The 24,754-nt window shown below is 43.5% G+C and overlaps 1 protein-coding gene across 1 annotated transcript; it reads right to left on the bottom strand.

Moving 5' to 3' along the window:
- Nucleotides 1-3,002: 3,002 nt before the first annotated feature.
- On the bottom strand, nucleotides 3,003-20,782 carry WASHC3 (WASH complex subunit 3). The gene is made up of 7 exons (XM_040344290.1): nucleotides 20,676-20,782; nucleotides 11,479-11,577; nucleotides 9,213-9,278; nucleotides 8,965-9,093; nucleotides 6,395-6,514; nucleotides 5,188-5,252; nucleotides 3,003-3,943 (listed from the first exon to the last, which is right to left on the bottom strand). Exons 1-7 carry the CDS (start codon nucleotides 20,724-20,726, stop codon nucleotides 3,865-3,867), a joined length of 609 nt encoding a protein of 202 aa, XP_040200224.1. The 5' UTR covers nucleotides 20,727-20,782; the 3' UTR covers nucleotides 3,003-3,864.
- Nucleotides 20,783-24,754: the final 3,972 nt, after the last annotated feature.

Here is a 24,754-nt window from a genome sequence, read left to right as displayed (position 1 = left end):
GACGTTTTTAAAAACGTCATTTTTTTTCAAAACATAAAGTGATGGTGTGTACGCGGCATAAGTGTCTATGGTGGAGGTGATACACAGATTTTGACACCTGATTGTTGTGTGGATGCATAGCTTTACATCATCTGGGTCTTCTATCTCTAGCACATGAACTTTGCTTTCTCTTCCTGAAGATTAGGCACTCACAAAACACTGCTAAAACAAACATCTAATACAATATCTCACAAAAGTGAAAACAAAACACCCCTCACATTTTTGTAAATATTTTATTATATCTTTTCATAGGACAAGACTGAATAAATTACACTTTGCTACAATGTAAAGTAGTGAGTGTACAGCTTGTATAACAGTGTAACAAATTCCCATTAAAATAACTCCAAAAAAGCGAGTACAGCTCTAAGTGAAAATTTCCAAATTGGGTCGAAAGTGTCAATATTTTGTGTGACCGTTATTTTCCAGCACTGCCTTAACCCTCTTGGGCATGGAGTTTACCAGAGCTTCACAGGTTGCCACTGGAGTCCTCTTCCACTCCTTCATGATGACATCACGGGGCTAGTGGATGTTAGAGACCTTGCGCTCCGCCACCTACCGTTTGAGGATGCCCCACAGATGCTCAGTAGGGTTTAGACATGCTTGGCCAGTCCATCACCTTTACCCTCAGCTTCTTTAGCAATGTTTGTCTTGGAAGCGCTTTTGGGGTCATTATGTTGGAATACTGCCCGGCGGCCCAGTCTCTGAAGGGAGGGTTTTATGCTCTGCTTCAGTAGGTCACAGTACATATTGGCATTCATGCTTCCCTCAATGAACTGTAGTTCCCCAGTGCCGGCAGCACTCATGCAGCCCCAGACCATGACACTCCCACCACCATGCTTGACTGTAGGCAAGACACACTTGTCTTTGTACTCCTTGCCTGGTTGCTGCCACACACGCTTGACACTATCTGAACCAAATGAGTTTATCTTGGCCTCATTAGACCACAGGACATGGTTCCAGTAATCCATGTCCTTAGTCTTCTTGTCTTCAGCAAACTGTTTGTGGGATTTCTTGTGCATCATCTTTAGAAGATGCTTCCTTCTGGGACAACAGCCATGCAGACCAATTTGATGTAGTGTGCGGTGTATGGTCTGTGCACTGACAGGCTGACCCCCACCCCTTCAACCTCTGCAGCAATGCTGGAAGCACTCATACGTCCATTTCCCAAAGACAACCTCTGGATATGACGCTGAGCACAGGCACTCAACTTATTTCGGCGACCATGGCGAAGCGGAAGTGGAACCTGTCCCGTTAAACTGCATGGTCTTGGCCACCGTGCTGCAGCTCAGTTTCAGGGTCTTGGCAATATTCTTATAGTCTAGGCCATCTTTATGTAGAGCAACAATTATTTTTGGCAGATCCTGAGAGAGAGAGAGAGTTCCTTGCCATGTTGAACTTCCAGTGACCAGTATGAGAGAGTAATAACACCAAAAAGTAACATTTGCTCCCCATTCACACCTGAGACCTAAGAACACTAACAAGCCACATGACACCGGGGAGGGAAAATGGCTAATTGGGCCCAATTTGGACATTTTCACTTATGGGTGTACTCACTTTGTTGCCAGTGGTATAGACATTACTGGCTGTATGTTGAGTTATTTTGAGGGGACAGCAAATTTACACCGTTATAAAGCTGTACACTACTTTGCTACAATGTAAAGTGTCATTTCTTCAGTGTTGTCACATGAAATGGTATAACATTTTTATTTACAAAAAGTGGAGGGGTGTACTCACTTTTGTGAGATAGAGTGCGTGTGTGTAAGTTTTTTATATATATATATATATATATATATATATATATATATAGCCCTCAAATTTTCCAGCCCAGAGTGGAAAATGAGGGCTGACGAGGAGCTGGGCTCCCTGGGATCGGGGGAGGCTTGCACCGCCGGTGGCAGATCAGGGGCTGTTTTTTCAACGATCAACCCGAGGGAAGAGATCATGGAGGAAGAGGAGAGTCGCAGGATCACAGAGCACGGATAGCCCGCTGCCTCCTGACCCTGTGCCTGAGATAGGCAGAACACTGTTCCAATGCTGGGATGCGTTCTGTCTATCACAAGCATGGGGTTAGGAGGAGGCGGCGCTGTGTATGATGGCAAGCAGAGTGGAGGCAATTGCTGTTCCGGCGTGTGATCCCACGTCTCTCCTCTTCCTCTAGTCACGATCCGGCCGCCCTCTCTCTTTCTCTGCCCAGGCGAGGCTGCAATGGTGGGCACTGATAAAGTAGTTGTTAATATTTATTTTTGTAACTTAATTCTGCATAAAACATTTAAGTGTAATTTCATGAGATAATTTATTAGGGGGGGGGGGGGGGGGTTGGGTGGGGCAACTGGTGGCAAGTAACCCTTGAGGCCTGGGTAGTAGCCCAGGACTTGAAATTTTAAGCCCTGTAATATGTGTATGTATGAAGTGACTGCTAACTGCAGTCACATCTGCCTATGTACTGGACAATCCCATGATTCTCTGTCATTTCATCTTCGGCTTGAAGTAGGTCTCTCACAATTCCGGCAAACCATTTAACGCCAATATTTTCTACTGACACGAATATTGAAGGCTACCTGTTTCGGAACTCTCTTATGCTCTCTCATTTATAATAACAGATTCTGGTAGAGCTCAAAAATGTTTTTTTTTTTTTTTTTTTTATGTGGATTGGATAACTGAGTGTTGTTAGACAAATATTTCAATTGCTATCAAACTGCAAATAAACTGCTAAAACTGAGGTTCCTTATGTCAGAAAGTGTGATTTAATTATTTGCAGTCAGATTTATCAAGCTTCACTCATATGCCTCTTTGTGAACTACAGCCTCCCTTCACATGACTCTCTTCCAAGAAAACTCCCTCTGGGGAGGCAATATATGCGCATGCTTCCCGTCATTCCTCTTAACGCAATGATTATGTCTGTCTGATTGAAAACTGTACACTTTCTACCACCTCCAATGAATACAAAACACTCACAATGCATCTGGTAGCCAGAGTGCTATTAATGGCATGAAGGAGCACAGAACAGCAATTTTATTTACAATGAAAATATATTAAAAACATATAACATTCTTTGCTAATATTGACATGTGCCCTGTGGAATCACATAAAAGTGTAAGTCCCCTTCAAAAGAAAGTTGTGAATGCACAAATATGCAACGCAATAGATGTCATTGCCAACTTGGATTAAGATGTGAAAGTTCCAGGAGTGGCGTATTTTTATTTTTGTTCTTCACATCTTTGTGACAGGTCTCACAAAACACAAGTCTTTAATGATAATTTTTAATAATCAAAATAGTAATTGGATGATGGTAAACTGATTTATTATTATCCATCAGACACCAAACTTTTTATACAACTGGTTGAACTTTGATTAGTTGTTAAACTAAAATTTTCAGCTATATTCAAAGCGTATTATCAAATATTATTTTATATATACACATTTTGAAGAAATAAGTGCCCTTTCCTGAACCAGGTTACAGCAAGCAACTGCTATGCAGTTAACTGAACATATATCAAGGTTTTCCTCCTACAATTCATTTTCAAACACTTGTGCTTGGAAACTGCTAACCCTATGGCAACACATTGAGCCTTTAGGAAATACTTCTGAGAGAATATCTGTAAACTTTTGAAGACTTCAACAGTCAGTCCTTCTACAAACAATATTTCCATCATGGGTGCAATCACCAGCTTGTTTCCTACAGTTCACTGGGATTATTCAGTATCTGGTAAACGAACGTTGCAGGAGATTTTTATGAGCTACAATTTACCAATATACCTTTACATTGTAGTAAATATCACTGTCATAGCCAAACAGGGCTCATATAGTCCAGAAGCTTTAGAATCCTTAGTCACTAAAGGATGATTCACTGTCAGAGCTGTCTTCTGCTGCAAGTTCTTCATCAGGAACTGGGGCATTGGGAGTCCTAAGGAAGTAGAAAAATTAAATAAAAAATAAGTCACACATACCCTTCCAGGCAAAAAGCCACAAACACCCACCTGAATTTCACAAAACCTTATTTATAATGACATATTGTACTCCAGTTCACCAGGGAACAACAAAAGCCAAAGTAAGAAAAAACAAAACAAATCCTGTCCACAGCAACACACAAAATAGGATTCTCTCACACTCCCATTGCTGGGTGCTCATGGACTATCTTAAAGGGGTGCTAAATTTACCCTTGTTTTTTTTTCACCTTAAAGCGGATGTGCCACTAAAAAAATATATTAAAAGCCAGCAGCTACAAATACTGCAGCTGCTGACTTTTAATATAAGGAGTCCAGCGGTGATCGCAGCAGATGACGAGCCGATCGCTCGTCACCTTGCTGCTCCCCCCTCCATCCACGGTGAGGGAACCAGGAAGTGAAGCGCTCCGGCTTCACTGCCCGGTTCCTACGGCGCATGCTCGAGTCGCGCTGCGCCCGCCGATTGGCTCCCGCTGTGTGCTGGGAGCCGAGTGTTCCCAGCATACAACGGGGGACGGACGGGAGACGAGGAAAAAACCCGTCTTTGCCCGTATCGTAGGGCCGGAAGTGGGTGCAGATACCTGTCTGTAGACAGGTATCTGCACCCCCCTGAAAGGTGTCAAATGTGACACCGGAGGGGGGGAGGGTGCCGATCAGCGGGACTCCACTTTAGAGTGGAGATCCGCTTTAATGTGACCTATGCATTAAGGTGAAAAGACTTCTAGTGACCAGAACCCCCCCCCCCCCCCCCCCCCCCCGTTTTACTCACTTGAGCCCTGAAATTTCCCACAGTGGAGACGCGCTCTTCCTCTGCCCAGGTTTCTCTGTTCTTGATTGGATAGATTGATCAAATCCAATGACGCGGGCGCCGGGGCTGAGTCCTACATTCGGTGTCTATAGACACTGAATGCTGGACTCGGGAGCGTGCCCGCAAGGTAACCCCCCTAGAGAGCGCTTCTCCTAGGGGGTTATAGAATGCAGGGAGGAGCTGGCGAGGGACCCCAGAAGTCGAGGATCGGGGGCCACTCTGTGCATAACAAACTACACAGTTGAGTCAAGTATAACATGTTTATTATTTAAAAAAAAAAAAAAACACGTAGCTTTACAATCACTTTACTAGAACATGATACTATATTTTACTAGAGTTTTCCCCTATACACACACACACACACACGTTCTGCTTTTGGGATTTAAAGTGACTTACTCTAAAAGATCTGGATTAAGTCCTTCTGAAATCATTTTGTTTCTGATGGCCATCACTGGTACCCCCTATAACAGAAAAGGTAATATTTAATAGAATTACAACAACAGATGTACATCGTATAGATTGGAAGTCTCATGCAAAAGGAGAACTGAGGGAAACCAAAGCCTTTGTTATGCCACTAGTTATTTCTCTCCACTGAAAGGAATTATTGCCTTTTTTTTTGCAATTTGATAGTTTAGTATAGACAAGACATCCACCCCCAAGTCTACTTTTAAAGCCCAACTCCAATACACCTAAAAATTCTCCCTTGCAGTGGGGCTATGCCTGCAAGGGTTAACTGCTTGTTTAGTCTAGGGGGCAAATAGGCAATTCCCCATGCTCCAGAAGAGACCAATCCGTGGGTGTCCTCAGTTCCAGTTTAAGGCTTTGGATCCTGTATCAATTTGATGACATCAGAGAACCTTAAACTACCAGAGCATTGGGAGAAGAAGGCTGCAGGGACTGGTTTAGCAGTGCAGAGAAGCCTGCAGGAATGGAGATTCAGGTAAGTAAATCTGCTTTTCCATTTTCCCTAGACAGAGATCAGCAGTTAATTCTTGCAGTGGGGCTGGAGAATGTTTAGGTTTCCTGGAGTTCAGCTTTTAACCCCATTGTCCCATTCACACTGTGTTTGTAGCAATACACAATAAAATGTGCGTTACCACAATGCATGTGTCATTGATTGTAAATAGCACCCCAATCCCAACACACAAACCATGCATTGCATGGATAATAAATTAATAAAAAAAGTATCATGAATATTATTTTGAAGGCTGTAGTGCATTATCGATCCATTTATACTGAACAGGCTGGCCTAACGCACCCTATTATGTGCATTAACAAAACAACTAAAGGTGAATGGGCCCCAACTGATAAAGTGACTTCATGCTCCTGACTTTGCTGTATGTGGTTCATGAAACACCAAAGTGACTGGACATGATTACAAATGTTTTGGGATATAAGATAGTTCAGACGTGTGCATTTAAACTGCAATTAGCTTTTTGCCTAGAGGCAGTCATCTGAAGTCTTTGAATACATTGGGTTTAAAACTTCAGCAGCTCCAGCTCCTAGCTTCCTTAGCAATTACTATGGTTACATTTGCTGCAGCTCTCATCAAAGTACAGCACTGCCTTCATAAGTATACCCATGATAGGGATGTTTTACTTACCACTTGGACCATCTTCAGATATCTGGCATATCTAGGATCTTTAGCCACGGTTGCAACACTGTTTGTGTGTACTTCTTCCTTTTGTAAAGTGTTATCATTTATGGAATTCTGCTGCACCACCTGCCAACAATAGTAAAAAGTCTTTGAGTGGATAAAGCTTGTGTGCTGTTAGAGCCAGCAAACATTCTGTTGTGTATGCCAAAAACACTTTTCCTATTTCACCACACAAAACAAGGAAAAATCTCAATGAACGCATCTAACCTAGTATTAGCTTCATATCCTCACAAGTCAACCCCAACATAGCACCAAATGCTGACAATGATCCTTAAAAATAGATATAATATATATTTCAGATATACAGTATATCAGTCTGTAATAGGACTGCCGACGCCAAATGTAACTATTACAATCAGCTCTGCAAAGTAGGTGATGTATATGCAATGCTCAAAAGGGCTTTAAAAGATCCAGCCATGACTCAGTGCATGTCTGATCCTTTCCTAATTGCTGCCTATAAAGCATAACTGCTTGGTGCGCCAGGTTATCTGGATGACATCTGCTCATCTAGTCTGCATAGGAAGAGGAGGATAGAGAATCTCAGAACAATTTGCAGAAACCCTTTATACTCTGACACAGGTCACCAGGAGGCTACCAATGCTATCGTCCCAATTGCTCTCACAGATCCCTGCCTGCCCTGCACTCACGCCGGGAATAAGGGAGGTGCAGTGTCGTCATAGTTGGGATGGGGCATCATGTGGTAGGCTGCACTGTGATTCTCATCTGTGCCCAGATGCCAACCAATGATCTTGCTGCAAGTGAGAGCAAGAGAGTAGAGAAGTCGCCTACACTGCAGGGAGGTACTAGAGCTGGGTCAGGTTTCTTGAAAAGGTGATCTGCAAGGAACCTTTGCGGGAGGGGAGATGAGGGGTGTGGAGGGGGGCTGTGTGCGCAGAGGTGGGGGATAGTGGTGCATTAGTGAAAAGCTGAGGGAGGCGTGGAAGTGTTATGTGGACAGCCTGTGAAAGAGAGCTGGACTCTGCACTCAGTACATAGCGCACCCCTGAACTCTGTAATCCGTATATAGCAATGCATAGCGCACAATGTACTTCTGGTATTTATTGCCTTTTAAGATCTTCCCACCATTGGATCCTGTTTGTTGGTGGGGGTGGAGGGTCAGGGCGTGATTGGGTTCCTGCACCGATTCTCTGGGACAAATAACTCTGGATGCGTTTATATCAGGGATAAGCAATTAGCGGACCTACAGATGTTGCCAAACTACAAGTCCCATGAGGCATAGCGAGACTCTGACAGCATCAAGCATGACACCCAGAGGCAGAGGCATGATGGGACTTGTAGTTTGGCAACAGCTGGAGGTCCGCTAATTGCTTATCCCTGGTTTATATAGTCTTACAGATACAACCAGCCCTTTGAGTGAAAACATAATGCTGATGTGGCCTGCAATGAAATGGAGTTTGACACCTCTGGTCTAACAGTATTATCTTATGAGCAATTTTACATAGGCATACAGAATTATATACTGAACATGTACTGTGTATATAATACGATTCCTAAATATATATGATCTGCATTTAAACAGTATATGGTCCATATAAAGACAAGCAGTCAAGCTAGTGGACCATAGGTGAATTTGCATGTTCAATGTTTTAGCACTGTGAAAATGGTCAAGCCATTATCTTTTGATGTCTGGCAGTGACAGTTGGATGCAGAGAAGGCATGTAATGTGACCAATTTACTAAATGATTTGACAATGTTCACATAATAAAATTGTATGTAATAAATTAAAGTGGTTCTAATAGCAAGACATTTTTCTTCTTAATGCATTCCTTACATTAGGTAAAAAAATGTCCCACTAGTTGCATTGCCCTCTTTCCTCCCTTTATACTTACCCGAGTTTAATCTCGATCCAGCACTGTTCCCAGCTGCAGCAGCGCTGGTCCCTTTCTCTCATAGGCTCATAAATCCTGTGAGGGGGAAGCTGAGCCAAACGGTGTGTGTCAATGGATGCACACAGCCTAGCTCGGGTGCAGGCCGCAGGTGCGCCACCATAGAAAATGGCTGGCACACAGAGAAGAGGAGGAGCCAAGAGTGCTAGCAGGTGACCTCAGAAAAGGAGGTTTTGGGTTGCTCTGTGCAATACCACTGCACAGAACAGGTAAGTATACCATGTTTATTAGTTTAATACAAAAAAAAAAAAACACTTTACGACCACTTTAACCAATTATGTGAAAAACAAATTCTTATTTGTTTATCTGCACATGATTGGATAGTAAAAGTGCATATTTACACAATTGAATGTGTGAAGATTCTCAGCTCACATTAGTAAATCAGTTGTAATGTACCAGGTGAATATTTGTCTAGTTGCTAATGAAAATAAATCACAGGATTACTCGTCAGCTACACTGAAAGAAAATCTTGAAGTTCATTAATCTGCCTTCCTTATAAATAAGTCTGCACACAGTACAATGGACAGTGATGCACTGATGAGCCTGATGGGAAGTCTACAGTATAAAAAACAAAACAGACAATTGCACTGTTGGTAACAATTTACTTACATCTGACTGGGGTGAAACTGTAAGGGATTCTGTATCGGCTTGTAATGATGGCACGTGTCCATTGGTAAGATTGGTAGGCAGAAGTTGTGTTTCAGCTTTCACATCTTCTAAGCCAGGAATGGAAGAAAGCTGGGGGCACAAAAGAAAAAAAAAACACACCTTAGCGACTGTAGATAAAGTCAGACAAATAGTTTGATTCATTAGTACATAATTTTGAACAAAAAAAAAAAAAAAATAGTTTCACAAACCTTTGCTTCTAAAATATTGAGAGTTGTTTCAATCTGTTGAATACGTAGAGAAAAGCCTGATAGTTTCTGAAGCAATAAAAGAGAAAAATGTTATAGAATCATAAAATTACTGTTTTACCTATATGAATAGCCATATACACAAAATACTACTCTCTGATAATCACGCAAGACATATAATTACAAACAAACCCACGTGAAACAACAAATGACCATTTACATAAACCATACAATATCATCACAATATAAGACATCTAGGCACGTATGGCACAGCAACATTTTAGCTTTAAGCCAGTCATAGATGACCCCAAGGTAACAGCCCTGCTTTGGGCTCTATCACCCTAGATGTGGGGAGCTTTTTCTGCACAAGAACAAAGCAAACAATTGCTTTCCATGTGCCTCGTTCACAACGTCATGGTGATGTGAAGTGCGGAAAAATGAAGACCCGCTGGAATTTTCCACAGCACAACATGCTGCATCCTTATCAAGAAAAGCTAGAAGCTCAGAGTGTCCTTTTCCAAGCTACTGACTTTACTTGACAAGGATCTGCTGGGAGTTGAACGCCCCAGACAGAGCACCACTCTCCAGCTTCTGGGCTTAGACTGTAGTGGTAGAGCTTGGGTAATACTTATTTTCTACAACTTGCTGCATGGCATGTCACTGCGGCTCAGCGGTGGCCAATACATGTTAATGAAGTTCCATTTTGTGACATTTCTATAAAGTTAAAAACAAAAAACAGTGTGTTGTGCAGAAACACAATGCGATTGTACACTAGCCTGTACATAAAAATGCTGCAGGCTGTGTGAACAAAGCCTTATAAATTAAAGAAGAATTAAAAAACAAATTAACCCCTTCTTACACCCTCCTGGGGCTCTTTAACTGGGTCTTTACACCCGAGGGCGAGACGGACATCTCGATCACAATCACTGCGATTGGCTGTCACAGTGATCACATGATCGGGAGCTCGTCCCATTGGCCCCTGACATAACCAGAGGCCAGGAGCTGTCTGTGACAGCACATTCAGTGTGCTGGGAGTGTACAGTGAGCACATGTGGTTGTTAAAGCCCACCACCCTGCTTGCTACTGCACATATGCATTACATGGCCAGTAAGAGATTAACCACTTCCATATCGGGCTTATTCTGGCACTCCTCTACTACATGTAAAAATCATCTTTTGTTAGAAAATTAATCAGAATATGTTTTTTTTTTTTTTTTCGCAACCCTAGGGAATAAAATGGCGGTCATTGCAACTTTTTATATCACACAGTAGTTGCGCAACAATTTTTTCAAACGCATCGCTTTATGAATTAAAAAAAATAACAAAACAGGAAAGTTAGCACAATTTTTTTGAATAATGTGAAAGATGATGTTACGCTGAGTAAATAGATACCTAACATGTCACGCTTTAAAATCGTGTACACTTGTGGAATGGCGCCAAACTTTGTTACTTAAAAATCTCCACGGCCGAAGCCTTAAAATATTTACAGTTTAGAGCTACAGAGGAGGTCTAGGTGCTAGAATTGTTGCTCTAGCTCTAATGTACACGACGATACCTCACATGTATGATTTGAATAACGTTTACATATGCGGTCGCTTCTGGGTGCCAGCACACAGAGACAGGGGCGCTTTAAAAAAAAAAAAAAAAATTATATTGTTTATTTTACTTTAAATGTTTTTATTTTTACACTTTCATTCCTTTTACAAGCAATGTAAACATCCCTAGTAATAGGAATGATGCGTGACAGGTCCTCTTTATGGAGAGATCTTTCCTCCAGGCTGGAAGGATTGAGATAAAAATAAAAATTATGAACACTCTTTCTTTCCAGCCGAGTTCTCGGCTTTGCTTACTTCCTCCGGTCGGGCGTGATGGCATAATGTCGTGCCCAGGCCTCCGAAGGTCAAAGAGATGACTGGAGACCATCTGGTCACTGGAAATCTGTATGATCAACGTCAGGCGGCAGCGGATTCCTTGTCTGGCTTGCCGATTGCACGGGCGAGCCCCAAGAAGGACGGGAGGGAGGATGTCCCCTCCTGCCACCTGTAGGAATGATCAAGCGGCTGAACTGCTGCCATGGTGGTTCTTACGGTGCACAGAATTGCCAGCTATAAAAGATATCTGAATGATGCCTGCAGCTGCAGGCATCATTCAGATATCCCCACTCAAAGTCGAAGACGTCATATGACGTCCTTGGGATGGAAGTGGTTAAAAGAGGAATTAAAAGGAAAACCAATAGTTGTATTACTTAAATGAGTAGGAATATAACAAACCTCTTCACACACAGTTGAGAAGCGATTGAGAAACTGCACTGTGTGCAGCACAAACTGATTCAGAAATGCGACAGTCCTCTTCTGTTGGATTGCTGGGACCTGAACAGAAGGACATGCAAGGTTAAAAGAGAATCGTATACAGTAGGAAGTTCATCAACAGGTCAATTTCATTTTGCATTTGGTTTTGGATGCAGGATGGATCCCCAAGAGCATGTGCATCTGCACCATCTTTGATGGAGGCTTCTGTCACAGAAATAGTTGGGCGTACTAAAATCGCAGTTACATTTGCTAAAATTTTGTTAACTTAATTTTTTGCTCCATGTTTCCTAACGCCTTGAGAAAATGAAGTTTTATAAACACTAAATACTGTACCAAGGGGAAACATAATGGCGACTTTGCCAGTGATAACTTCAGATGCAAATGTGCTCTACATCTCTCCATGTTTTAGGTCAGTTAGGCTGCTTTCACATTGGGCAGCGGAGCCGCGGTGACGGTAAAGCCCCGCTATTTTTAGCGCCGTTATACCGTCGTATTTCCCGCGATATTCGGGCGCTAGCGGTAAGGTTTTAACGCCCTCTAGCGGCCAAAAAAGGGTTAATACCGTTACCGCAGTTTCCCATTGATTTCAATGGGAAGGCGCGGTATAGGAGCGGTAAACACCCCGCTCCTATACCGCTCCAAAGATGCGGTTAGCAGGACTTTTGGAGCGGTCCTGCTACCGCACCGCTTCAGTGTGAAAGCCTTCGGGCTTTCACATTGAAGCCTGCAGGGCATGATTTTTTCATGCGGTATAGCAGCGCTATTTTTAGCGTTGTACCGCATGAAAAATGCCTCAATGTGAAAGGGGTCTTAGAGGGGTCTGTATAAATAAATGCACTGTTTCAATAGTACAAGTTTTTACATTACTCTAGACCAGGGGTCTCCAAACTGCGGCCCTTTGCGTGCCTTAATGCGGCCCTTGGGACACTATTCCATCCAACTCCAATGGGGCATAATTCTTGTTGCTGACAACAACGAGGCACTATTCCTCCAACTGACACCATCAATTCTTTCCATTGACACCAACCATGGGACACTAGTGGAGTCCCACTGACACCAAAGATATGGTATTATTTACTCCCACTGGACATTTTCTACTCCCCATGACCCTAGTCTGGCCCCCCTAAAGTCTGAAGGACTGTAAACTGGCCCTTTGTTTAGAAAGTTTGGAGACCCCTGCTCTAGACTGTACAGCATATTTATGATATACAAGTACTGGTATGGAGGAAAACAGCAGTGAAGAGACAGGAAAAAAAATATGAGTGGGAAGGCTCTTCACTGTTAAGTCTTTTCTGCAGTAAAAAACAAACTTGCCTGCCCATTCTCAACCTTCGGTGGAATGTTCACTGAGCTGAGATCGCCTAGCTCAAAGAAGGTTATCAGCACACCCTGGCATGGAATGAATGAACAGCCACGCACAGGAGAAGGAGTTTTTATCATTTGCGGCCAGCCAACGGAGGCTTGGGAGAAGATGTCGGGTGTTTTTTTTTGTTTGTTTTTTTCATTTGTTTTTTTGGATAGGAGTGTGGAAGGCTTGTCAGGTTTCTTTTGCCATCTGTGCCCATTGCTGAGGAATTCATATTCTCTGGTGACCATTATCACTGGGCAGAAAGATCTTTCTTCATGGATTATATGACCAGGGTATTTAATGTTGCCTAAAATAAACAGCGTAAAAAAAAAAAAAAAAAGTATGTGAACCTCTTGGGATTAACTCAGGGTTTGACAAATTTGCTTGGAATCTAGGAGCAAGCTAAAAAAGTTAGGAGCCAGAAAACGCGCCCCGTCCCGACGAGCTTGCGCGCAGAAGCGAACACATACGTGAGCAGCGCCCACATATGTAAACGGTGTTCAAACCACACATGTGAGGTATCGCCGCGATTGGTAGAGCGAGAGCAATAATTCTAGCCCTAGACCTCCTCTGTAACTCAAAACATGCAACCTGTAGATTTTTTTAAACGTCGCCTATGAAGATTTTAAAGGGTAAAAGTTTGTCGGCATTCCACGAGCGGACGCAATTTTGAAGCATGACATGTTGGGTATGAATTTACTCGGCGTAACATTATCTTTCATAATATTAAAAAAAAAAAAATGGGGATAACTTTACTGTTGTCTTATTTTTTAATTAAAAAAAGTGTAATTTTTTTCCCAAAAAAGTGCGCTTGTAAGACCGATGCGCAAATACGGCTAGACAGAAAGTATTGCAACGATCGCCATTTTATTCTCTAGGATGTTAGGATAAAAAATATATATAATGTTTTGGGGTTCTAATTAGAGGGAAGAAGATGGCAGTGAAAAATGACATTAGAATTGCTGTTTAACTTGTAATGCTTCACTTGTAATACCAACGGCTCACCACCAGATGGCGCCAGTCGGCTTACCTGTAGGTCAAGGGTGTCCAAACTTTTTTCAAAGAGGGACAGATTTGATGAAGTGAACATGCGTGAGAACCAACCATTTTGCCTGACATTCTTTGAGCCGTTAAAATTCGATCTAAGTGTGTTTATTCAAGCACCAATACACTGCACAACAAGAATTCTCTTGCCTTTGTGTCTGTGTGCGAGAAAAGAGATAAGCGTGGGCGTGTTATTTGGATATACCGTATTTATTGGCACCTTCACTTTAACCACTTGAGAGCCATATTTATTGGCACCTTCACGTCCACAGCGCGGCTCTCAAGTGACGGGTGGACATCCCTGGACGTCCTTTTATGTGCATTACCTGCGCGCGCCGCTGGGGGCGCGCAGCGGGTAAACTCTGTGCCCGGCGCATCGCTGAGAAGCCGACGCGTGTGCCTGGCGGCCGCGATGTCCGCCAGGTACCCGCGATCGGCAGTGACAGCAGGGACGTGGAGCTCTGTGTGTAAACACAGAGCTCCACGTCCTGTCAGGGAGAGAGGAGACCGATCGGTCACCTCCCCCAGTTAGTCCCCTCCCCCCACACAGTTAGAACACACCCAGGGAATACATTTAACCCCTTCCTTACCTCCTAGTGTTAACCCCTTCACTGCCAGTCACATTTATACAGTAATTAGTGCATTTTTATAGCACTGATCGCTGTATAAATGTGAATGGTCCCAAAATTGTGTCAAAAGTGTCCGATATGTCCGTCGCAATATCGCAGGCCTGACAAAAAAAAAAAAATCATAAATCTATCCCTTATTTTGTAGGCGCTATAACTTTTGCGCAAACCAATCAATATACGCTTATTGCGATTTCTTTAAACAAAAATATGTAGAAGAATATGTATCGGCCTAAACCGAGGAAAAAAAAATTGGGATATTATTATAACAAAAAGTAAAAAATATTGTGTTTTTTTTTCAAAATGTTCTGTCTTTTTTTTGTTTTTAGCGCAAAAAATAAAATAAAAAAATTGCAGAGATGATCAAATACCACCAAAAGAAAGCTCTATTTGTGGGAAAAAAAATGATAAAAATATAATTTGGGTACAGTGTATGACCGCGCAATTGTCATTCAAAATGCGTCAGCGCTGAAAGCTGAAAATTGGTCTGGGCAAGAAGGGGGTTTAAGTGCCTAGTAATGAAGTGGTTAAGAGGGAAGTTTCAGGAAAAAAACGTATAATTTTAAATAAAGAACTGTGAAGCAAAATAAGGGTCAGTGCCCATCTGCAGACCCCCAATTGCCAGAAAGGCAGCACCCACCATTGCCATCAGTGCAGCCTTGGAGTGGACATGGAGGGGGCAGGACGAGCGCCAAAGATATTCTACAGGAGAATCTCCGGTTTACAAAGCGGCCTCTTTAAGAGAAAGTCCCGCCTCCTTTGATGGACAGAACAGTCGTCCAATGGCAGCGCCGGAGACGGGACTTTCTATTACAGAGGCTGCCGTGTAAACAGGAAATCCTCCTCCTGTGTTCATGGCACTTGTCCCGACTCCTCCCTCCGAGGCAGCCAGCCTATATATCTTTTGTGGCCCGAGCGCTGGGAGATCGTCCGGGGCCACATATTATATATATGTTTATATAACCAGGCGGGCCCGTTCAAAACCGGAGCTCTGGCCGTACTTTGGACATGCCTGCTGTCGGTAAAAGTGTTTGTATAGGGCAGTGATGGCGAATCTTGGCACCCCAGATGTTTTGGAAATACATTTCTCATGATTCCCAACTACACTGCAGAGTGCATGAGCATCATGGGAAATGTAGTTCCAAAACATCTGGGGTGCCAAGATTCGCCATCACTGGTATAGGGTGTACAACCACTTTAAGCTGATAACACACAAAGGCCTCTTGCTTGCAATACTCCTGTGTTTGAGCATCTACTTTTTCAAGGTTTTTTTTTTTTTAATATATTTGCGCATATTTTCATGCATTTTCGCACATATGCGTTTGCATAAATTCACGTAAACTTGTAAATGGGCATTTGCGCATTTTTTTTAACTAAAGAATGCACAGCAATTTTTTACGCGCCTGTGTGCATATTACATTGAATGGGCTGTATTTTAGCTCAGGAAAAAAAAGGCTGTACTGAGCTTATTCAAGCTGCAGTATGCAAGAGATTAAACAATTCTAGTTTCTTGTGTCTTTATTGCCACAACCATTAAACATTCACAGTACTGGAGGAAAAAAAGCGAAGCCTTGTAGTCAATAGCTGGTTGAATCTTATTTGGCAGTGGCTCCTCCCATAGCTCTGGATCAGAGCTGCACAACATTTGGCGATTCCTCTTTACAAAACTGCCTCAGCTTAGACACATTTGTAGGATGTCTGGTGTGATCAGCTCTCTCAAAGTCATTCCACAGCATTTCTATGGGGTATCTCTATTGGGTTCTTTTTACCTAGGCCTGGGAACTATCCAAAGTTGGTATTCCTAAGGCCCCTTTCACACGGGGCGGATCAGTAATGATCCGCCCCGTGAACCTCAGCGGGGATCACTGATCACTGATCACAGATGACAGGGCGGTCCCCGCACACTGTGCAGGGACCGCCCTGTCTTTTCTCCGCTCTCCCCTATGGGGGGGATCGGATGAACACGGACCGTCTGTCCGTGTTCACCCGATACAATCCGCCAGACGGATAGAAAAGTAGGTTTTTCCTCCGTCACACTTTGGCGGATTGGAGCGTGTCGGATGTCAGCAGGCATATCCATAGAGGAGCACGGAGCGCCCGTTCAGGTCCGCCTAAAAAAACTGGCAGGCGGACCTGAACGGGCCCTTAGACTAGGGCAGAGAGAAGGGTGGGTGAGCCACGGCATTATCTGTGCGCCATAGTGAAACCGAGAGGGGCATATTGTAAACATGATCTGGCCACCTGAAGTTAAATTTGGAGCATCTAGCAGGGGAAAAGTTAAATCTAGCGTCAGTCCTCCTCCACCCCCTGACAGTACAGAAATGGAGGACCAGAAACTGCAGTACTTCTCATGTACACCATCACTTAGGCTACTTTCACACTGAGGCGATTTTCAGGAGCTTTAGCGCTAGAAATAGCCTCTGAAAAGCACATCCCATTAATTGCAGCGTGTCTTTCACACTGGGGCGGTGCGTTTGCGGGACATTACGAAAAGTCCTGCAAGCAGCATGCTTAGGGTGGTTTGGGAGCGCTGCATATAGCACTCCCAAAATGCCTTGCCCATTGCAATGAATGGGTAGTGCTTCCAAAGCGCCACAAAACAGGACGTTTTACAGTTTTTGGGGGTAAAAAGCACCTTGCTAGCAGCCAAAAAGCACAGCTAAAACAGCGTTAAAGTGCCACAAAAACGAGCAGCGCTTTAGCGCTAATGGCCAGGCACTGCCAGCGTGAATGGGGTCTTAAACGTCATTACAACCAGGACACTATGTTTCAATAGGCATGTACCAAGGCACCCACACACATATCACTGCCATGGATGGGGGGCAGCAAGAAGGATGTTTTAACTCTTACGCCTCAGGTGTCCTGGGCGTTTACCCAAATGCCTTTTCTCCTGGCAGGAGAAAAGCAGCATTAAAAAAAAAAAAATGCACCTAAAGCCAGGTTTTGCATACACGTTTGTTCATTTCAATAGTCAAAACATGAATTTATACTGGACATCAAACTAAATGCTCAATCACTTGCTACGCTATTGCTTGGGTGCATCAACATGCGTTTACTGCATTTTTTCCCCCGGCTGGAATGCTCAAGTGATTTGTTTTCTGTCTCTAAACACCTATCTATGCATGGACATATAGGCCAACATGGGGGAGCATTTAGAGGCAGCAAAAATAATCAAACGTCATTAAAGTGATTGGAAAGGTAAATAATAAATAAATAAATAAATTATAATAAAAAAAACATGTCTTTACTACCTGCTCTGTGCAACCCCCCCCCCCCCCCCCCCTTCCCCACTCTCGTATTGCAAGAGATAAATTAAGGTAAAAAATGTTAAGGCTTTTCAGTCACTTTAAAAGTGAAGTTTGATGCCCAGTGTGTATGAGGCCTATAACCAACATTAACCGCTTCAGCCCCGGAAGATGTTACCCCCTTCCTGACCAGAGCACTTTTTACAATTTGGCACTGCGTCGCTTTAACTGACAATTGCGCGGTCGTGCAACACCGTACCCAAACAAAATTGACGTCCTTTTTTCCCCCACAAACAGAGCTTTCTTTTGGTGGTGTTTGATCACCTCTGCGGTTTTTATTTTTTGCGCTATGAATAAAAAAATTCAATACTTTTTGCTATAATAAATATCCCCAAAAAATATATATAAAAAAACATTTATTTTCCACAGTTTAGGCCGATATGTATTCTTCTACATATTTCTGGTAAAAAAAACGCAATAAGCATTTATTGATTGTTTTTTGCTCAAAATTTATAGCGTCTACAAAATAAGGGATAGAATTATTGTATTTTTTTTATAATTTTCTTTTTTTTTTTACTAGTAATGGCGGTAATCTGTGATTTTTATCAGGACATTATGGTGGACATATCAGACACTTTTGACAAATTTTTGGGACCATTGGCATTTTTACAGCGATCAGTGCTATAAAAATGCACTGATTACTGTAAAAATTTCACTGGCAGTGAAGGGGTTAACACTAGGGGGTGAGGAAGGGGTAAATAATGTTTCCTAAAGTGTGTTCTAACTGAAGGGGGATGGGACTGACTAGGGGAAATGACAGATCCCTGTTCCTACTTTGTATGAACAGACGATCCGTCATTTCTCCCCCTGAAAGAACCAGGAGCTGTGCGTTTACACTAAGGATGAGCTCCGGCGTGTTCGCATTGAACACGTGAGGAGCCCGCCAGGAAGACGGCACCCGCGCTGCGCTAATCACAGCCAGGCAGACATTTCCCGATGCTCGGCTGCAGAGATCGGGAAATGTCTGCCTGGCTGTGATTAGCGCAGCACGGGTGCCGACTTCCTGGCGGGCTCCTCACGTGTTCAATGCGAACACGCCGGAGCTCATCCTTAGTTTACACACACAGCTCCCGATTCTCGCTCTGTCACGAGCGATCACGGGTGCCTCTGGCGGCGCACGTGTGCCTCTAGTGGCCACAAGGCGAAGTGACATTTTATAACGTGATTTCGTCCAGCCGAGCCAACCTGCCGCAGTGAAACTGCGGCGGCTGGTCGGCAAGTGGTTAAAGAGGATCTGTGATTTTTATCAGGACATTATGGTGGACATATCAGACACTTTTGACAAATTTTTGGGACCATTGGCATTTTTACAGCGATCCGTGCTATAAAAATGCACTGATTACTGTAAAAATTTCACTGGCAGTGAAGGGGTTAACACTAGGGGGTGAGGAAGGGGTAAATAATGTTTCCTAAAGTGTGTTCTAACTGAAGGGGGGATGGGACTGACAGGGGAAATGACAGATCGCTGTTCCTACTTTGTATGAACAGACGATCCGTCATTTCTCCCCCTGAAAGAACCAGGAGCTGTGCGTTTACACTAAGGATGAGCTCCGGCGTGTTCGCATTGAACACGTGAGGAGCCCGCCAGGAAGACGGCACCCGCGCTGCGCTAATCACAGCCAGGCAGACATTTCCCGATGCTCGGCTGCAGAGATCGGGAAATGTCTGCCTGGCTGTGATTAGCGCAGCACGGGTGCCGACTTCCTGGCGGGCTCCTCACGTGTTCAATGCGAACACGCCGGAGCTCATCCTTAGTTTACACACACAGCTCCCGATTCTCGCTCTGTCACGAGCGATCACGGGTGCCTCTGGCGGCGCACGTGTGCCTCTAGTGGCCACAGGGCGAAGTGACATTTTATAACGTGATTTCGTCCAGCCGAGCCAACCTGCCGCAGTGAAACTGCGGCGGCTGGTCGGCAAGTGGTTAAAGAGGAAGTCAGTATAAAAATGTAAAGTCAGCAGCTCCAAATACTGTAGCTGCTGACTTTTAATATTAGGACACTTACCTGCCCAGAGATCCCACGATTTTGCACCCCTAGCCAATTTGCCAATCGGCTTTGGGTGCAGGCGCTGGCATCTGTAGTAAGGGAAACAGGAAGTGAAGCCTTGTGGCTTCACAGCCCATTTCCTACTGCACGTGTGCGAGTCGCACTGTGTTTTCTGAATGGTCCTGCCGTCTTTTGGGACCTGTGTGTGTCCCAGGAGGCAGTGGGGGAACGGAGTTGGGTCTGGAAAGGTCATAGATCGCTGAGCGGCCATCTTATCCAGAAGTAGGAGCAGGTACCTGTCAAAACCAGGGACCCACTCCTCCCCTCAATTTTTTGCGCTATGACCCACTCCTCCCCCCAATAAGTGCAAAATGTGGCAGTGGAGTGAGGGAGCGAACAAGCTGAGCTTCACCTTTTGGGTGGAGCTCCACTTTAAGGGCCGATTTACACCAGATTGTGGTGTGGGAAAAGCACGTTCCTTGCATCTTTCTGTGTTCAAAATGCACTGTCTTTGTAATCTACTGCCTGCAGGTACCAATACATTTTTAACAGCAGCCCAAACGCAGATTACAAACGCACTCAATCACATCATACAAGTGATTTGGTGCATGCATTACTTTTTGTGCATTCCATACAAATGGACTATCTAATCCTAAAAGCTTAACTCTAGGCAAATATAAAAAAGGACACAAATTAATTCAGCTGTGCGATCCTAAAAGTAAAACTATAGGATAATAATGAACAGTAGCTCCATGTCTGTTTAGTCAGGTACAGCATGCCTGTGTAGCTCTCTCAGTGAACACAGCAAATAAAATAAGTAGAAAAGCACAGCTATAAATTAACTAACCTTAGTAAGGTCTATCCCAGAGCCAACTATGGGAAGCCCATCTTCATCCATCTCTGCAGCTCCACTTCCTACTACAGTCACATGTCAGCTCTCGTGATGTAAAGCAGTGAGGATCTCTAGAAGCTGAACGCGCCATCTTTGATGTGGGTTTCCCTTACAAACACATCTCCAGAAAGCTCAGCTCTTACTAATACATCGTCACTACCATGGGTGTATTTAAATCTCACTAAATAGCAGTTTACTTCACTTTCTGCTTTATTTTTAACGAGGACATTGGAAAGCACTAAAAATCGTAGCAAGGCAATACATATCAGTGAAGTCAAGTCTGCAGAAAAGGAGAAATCGGCCATTTTGTCGGTGATTGCCTCAGATGCAAAAATGCTGTTCATACAGAATCTCTATGTATTAGGTCTATTAGAGGGGCATGCACAAATAAATGTAGTTTCAATAGTAGAAGTCTTTACATTACCCTAGATTGCATAACCCTAATAGGATTGTATCTATGACATTTAAGTCCTTTAAATGAGTGGCGTGTAGGGTTGTCACTATTACTTCAAGCCACACTCCAACACTTAAAGGGTTTGTAAAGGAAATTTTGTTTTCATCTTAACCACTTTAGCCCCGGGCCTGTTTTTCAGAGTCGGTGTTTACGAGACAAAACCATTTTTTTTTGCTAGAAAATTACTTAAAACCCCCAAACATTATATATTTTTTTTTCTAACACCCTAGAGAATAAAATGGAAGTCATTGCAATACTTTTTGTCACACCGTATTTGCGCAGCGGTCTTACAAGCGCACTTTTTTTTGAAAAAATTCACTTTTTTAAATGAAAAAATAAGACAACAATAAATTTGGCCCAATTTTTTTATATATTGTGAAAGATAATGTTACGCCGAGTAAAATGATACCCAACATGTCACGCTTAAAAATTTCGCCCGCTCGTGGCATGGCGTCAAACTTTTACCCTTAAAAATCTTGATAGGCGACGTTTAAAAAATTCTACAGGTTGCATTTTTTGAGTTACAGAGTAGGCCTAGGGCTAAAATTAATGCTCTCGCTCTAACGATCGCGGCGATACCTCACTTGTGTGGTTTGAATACCGTTTTCATATGTCGGCGCTACTCGCGTATACGTTCGCTTCTACGCGCGAGCTCGTCGGGACGGGGCGCTTTAAAAAAAATTTTTTTTGCTTTTCACATTTATTTTTATTTATTTTACAATTTTTAACACTGAAAAAAAAAAAAAAAAAAATTATCACTTTTATTCCTATTACAAGGAATGTAAACATCCCTTGTAATAGAAAAAAGCATGACAGGTCCTCTTAAATATGAGATCTGGGGTCAAAAAGACCTCAGATCTCATATTTAGGCTTAAATGCAAAAAAAAAAAAAAAAAAAATTTGGAAATGTCATTTTTTCAAATGACAAAAAAAAAAATGTTTCTTTAAGACGCTGGGCGGGACTGACGTTTTGACGTCACTTCCGCCCAGCGGAGCTATGGGGACGGGCGAAGGAGATTTTTCCTTCAGTCTCGTCCCCGCTCAGCTGCCGGATGGTCGCGATCTCCTCCGCCGCTACCGACGGCTCCGGTAAGCGGCGGAGGGCGCGGAACAGCGGCGGGAGGGGGGGGGCCCCTCTCCCGCCACCGATAACGCCGATCTCGCGGCGGATTCGCCGCGGAGACCGCCATTATCGTTAACACGGCCGCCCACAGAAGAGATGAATATCTCGATTGTGGCAGCAGCTGCTACCGTTACCGAGATATTCATCTCTAAAGTGATGACGTATAACGGCGGTGGGCGGTCGGCAAGTAGTTAATAGCTTCCTTTACCTTAATGCAGTGCTGTTTTCATGTCCTCATTGTTCGTTTTTGCTCTCAAGTTGCTGTAATTCCTCTCTGATCTCCACACTTCCTGGTTGTCTGTTTCCTGATAACCACAGTACTGGGAGCTTTCTCTCTGTGGTCACTAATCAAGGAGGTGTGATTACTGTGTGTCTAAAAGCCCTCAGCACCAATCAGTTTCGTTTTCCAAACCATCACTGCCCTGTATTGGCTCTGTACATCACAGAAGCAGGAAACAACATGCAACAACGAAACTAGAAACTGCAGGTTCATTATATGATTTATTTTTTCAATTTTTAAAAGGAATCAGTTAACTATTATGTCTCTATACCCTGTAAACAGTCATTTCATAAAACATTTTTTTTTCCTTTACAACTCCTTTAAGTGGCACAAATACACTATTTTACCATAGGATTGTAACTAGGGTTGTCCCGATACCGATACTAGCATCGGTATCGGGACCGATACCAAGCATTTGCCCCAGTACTTGGGCAAATGCTCCCGATGCTTCACCCGATACTTGTACTGTCGGCGGTGATCAGTGCGTGGGGAAGTCTCAAGCACCGATCACCGCTGTATAGATTAAAAAAAATTAATTTCTCCGCTTCTCTCTACACCCCTCCCCCCACGCGGCTTTCAGGTGCTTTAAAATCAGCAGTGATCCATGCTTGTAACTCCCCCACACACGATCACCGCTGACTGTCCCGTGTCCTCCTCCAGCCCCCCTCCGTTTTGCTGCAGTCTGTCTCCCTCCCTCCGTGTATCCCCCCCGTGTTTCTCTCCCCTTCCATGCTCCTCCTCCACCCCCTGGAAATGTCAGGATGGAGAGCGGGGTAGGAGCCGGTAAATCCGGCTCCTTACTGCTCCGAATGGACAGAGTGAGTGATCACTGACTCTGTCTATTCACATTACTGAAACATTGTAACCTGTGTTTACAATGTTTCAGTTTATGAATGAAGAGAAGCTGCTGTCTTCTCTCCTTTCATTTTCAGCTGATGCTGCTGAGAAAGGGACAGGGGAACATGTGTCCCTAGTCCCTTTCCCTGACTCAAAGGGAAGATGTCAGAGGTCTGTTAAGACCCCTGATATTTTAACAAAGCCCCCCCAACAGGGCTGGAAAAAAAATAAAAAAAATAAAGAATAAAAAAACAAAAGAATAAAAAAAATTATTATAGAAAATAAAAAAATTAAAGAAAAAACACACTGACACGGTCCACCGTCCACCCCCCCCCCCCCCCCTTAAAAAAAAAAAGCATTATAAATAAAAAAAATTGTAAAAAATTAAAAACAAATTGTTAAAGATAAAAAAAAAAAAAAACTACTGACACATGTGCCGCTGTCACATGAGATAAAAAAAAAGTATCGGTATTCGGTATCGGCGAGTACTTGAAAAAAAGTATCGGTACTTGTACTCGGTCTTAAAAAAGTGGTATCGGGACAACCCTAATTGTAACAGACCTGGGACATCTTTGGTCACTCCAAAGAGAATAGTAATGCCGCGTACACAGACATCTCAAGTCTCCCGCGAGTCGTGGGAGTCTCCCGCATTTAGCTATGGGCTCCCAAACACCTGCGAGTGCCGGGCGATCTCCCATGTTGGCCTGTCACTCAGCCACAGACAGAGTAGCCTGAGCGGCCAAATGGAGTATTAGTTTGGCTTGAGGGGTGGCTATGTCAGTTTCATTCCGGGACACTGTATTGTCCTGGAATGAATGTGCCCGGGACAGACCTGCAAAATGCGGGACTGTCCAGGGGCAATCCGGGACATGTGGTCACCCTACCCCTCACCCTCCTGTAAGGCCCTGTTCTGTTCTGAGCCACATTCCTGTCTGAATATTGTGTCTGATTTCAGGCGGACTGAAACACAGACACATGATTCAAAACCCAAACTGTCTGGGTGAATCAAGGGAAGATGGCAACCCTAGTGGCATGACTCTTTATTGTTATATCTTTTCTGCAATAAAACAAACTTACCTGTTCATTCTCAACCTTCTTTAGAGCTCTTTCACACTTGCTGTGAAGTGTGGTACAGCTGTGAAGGGCAGTCCGCTTTTGGAACACTTTTCAGAGGGCATTTGACAGGCAGTGAGGTGTGGCATTATAACACCTCCTTACCAGTGTATTTAATTCCACAATGTTTGACATGATGTATCACCTGTCAAATTCTGCACCCTGTGTTAAGCCACAATCGCGTCATGTATAAAACAGCCCCACACCACAATGTTCCCACCTTCAAA

The sequence above is a fragment of the Rana temporaria genome, chromosome 3, assembly GCF_905171775.1.
Source record: "Rana temporaria chromosome 3, aRanTem1.1, whole genome shotgun sequence".
NCBI lineage: Eukaryota > Metazoa > Chordata > Amphibia > Anura > Ranidae > Rana > Rana temporaria.
This window is presented reverse-complemented; position numbering and strand designations above follow the sequence as displayed.

Excerpts from the sequence above, each read along its gene's own strand:
- WASHC3 (XM_040344290.1), bottom strand. The coding sequence starts at position 20,726 with ATGGATGAAGATGGGCTTCCCATAGTTGGCTCTGGGATAGACCTTACT. Across the intron at positions 11,578-20,675 it reads CTGGGATAGACCTTACTAAG|GTCCCAGCAATCCAACAGAA; the intron begins GTTAGTTAATTT and ends CCTTCTGTTCAG. Across the intron at positions 9,279-11,478 it reads TCTCAACTGTGTGTGAAGAG|AAACTATCAGGCTTTTCTCT; the intron begins GTTTGTTATATT and ends TTATTGCTTCAG.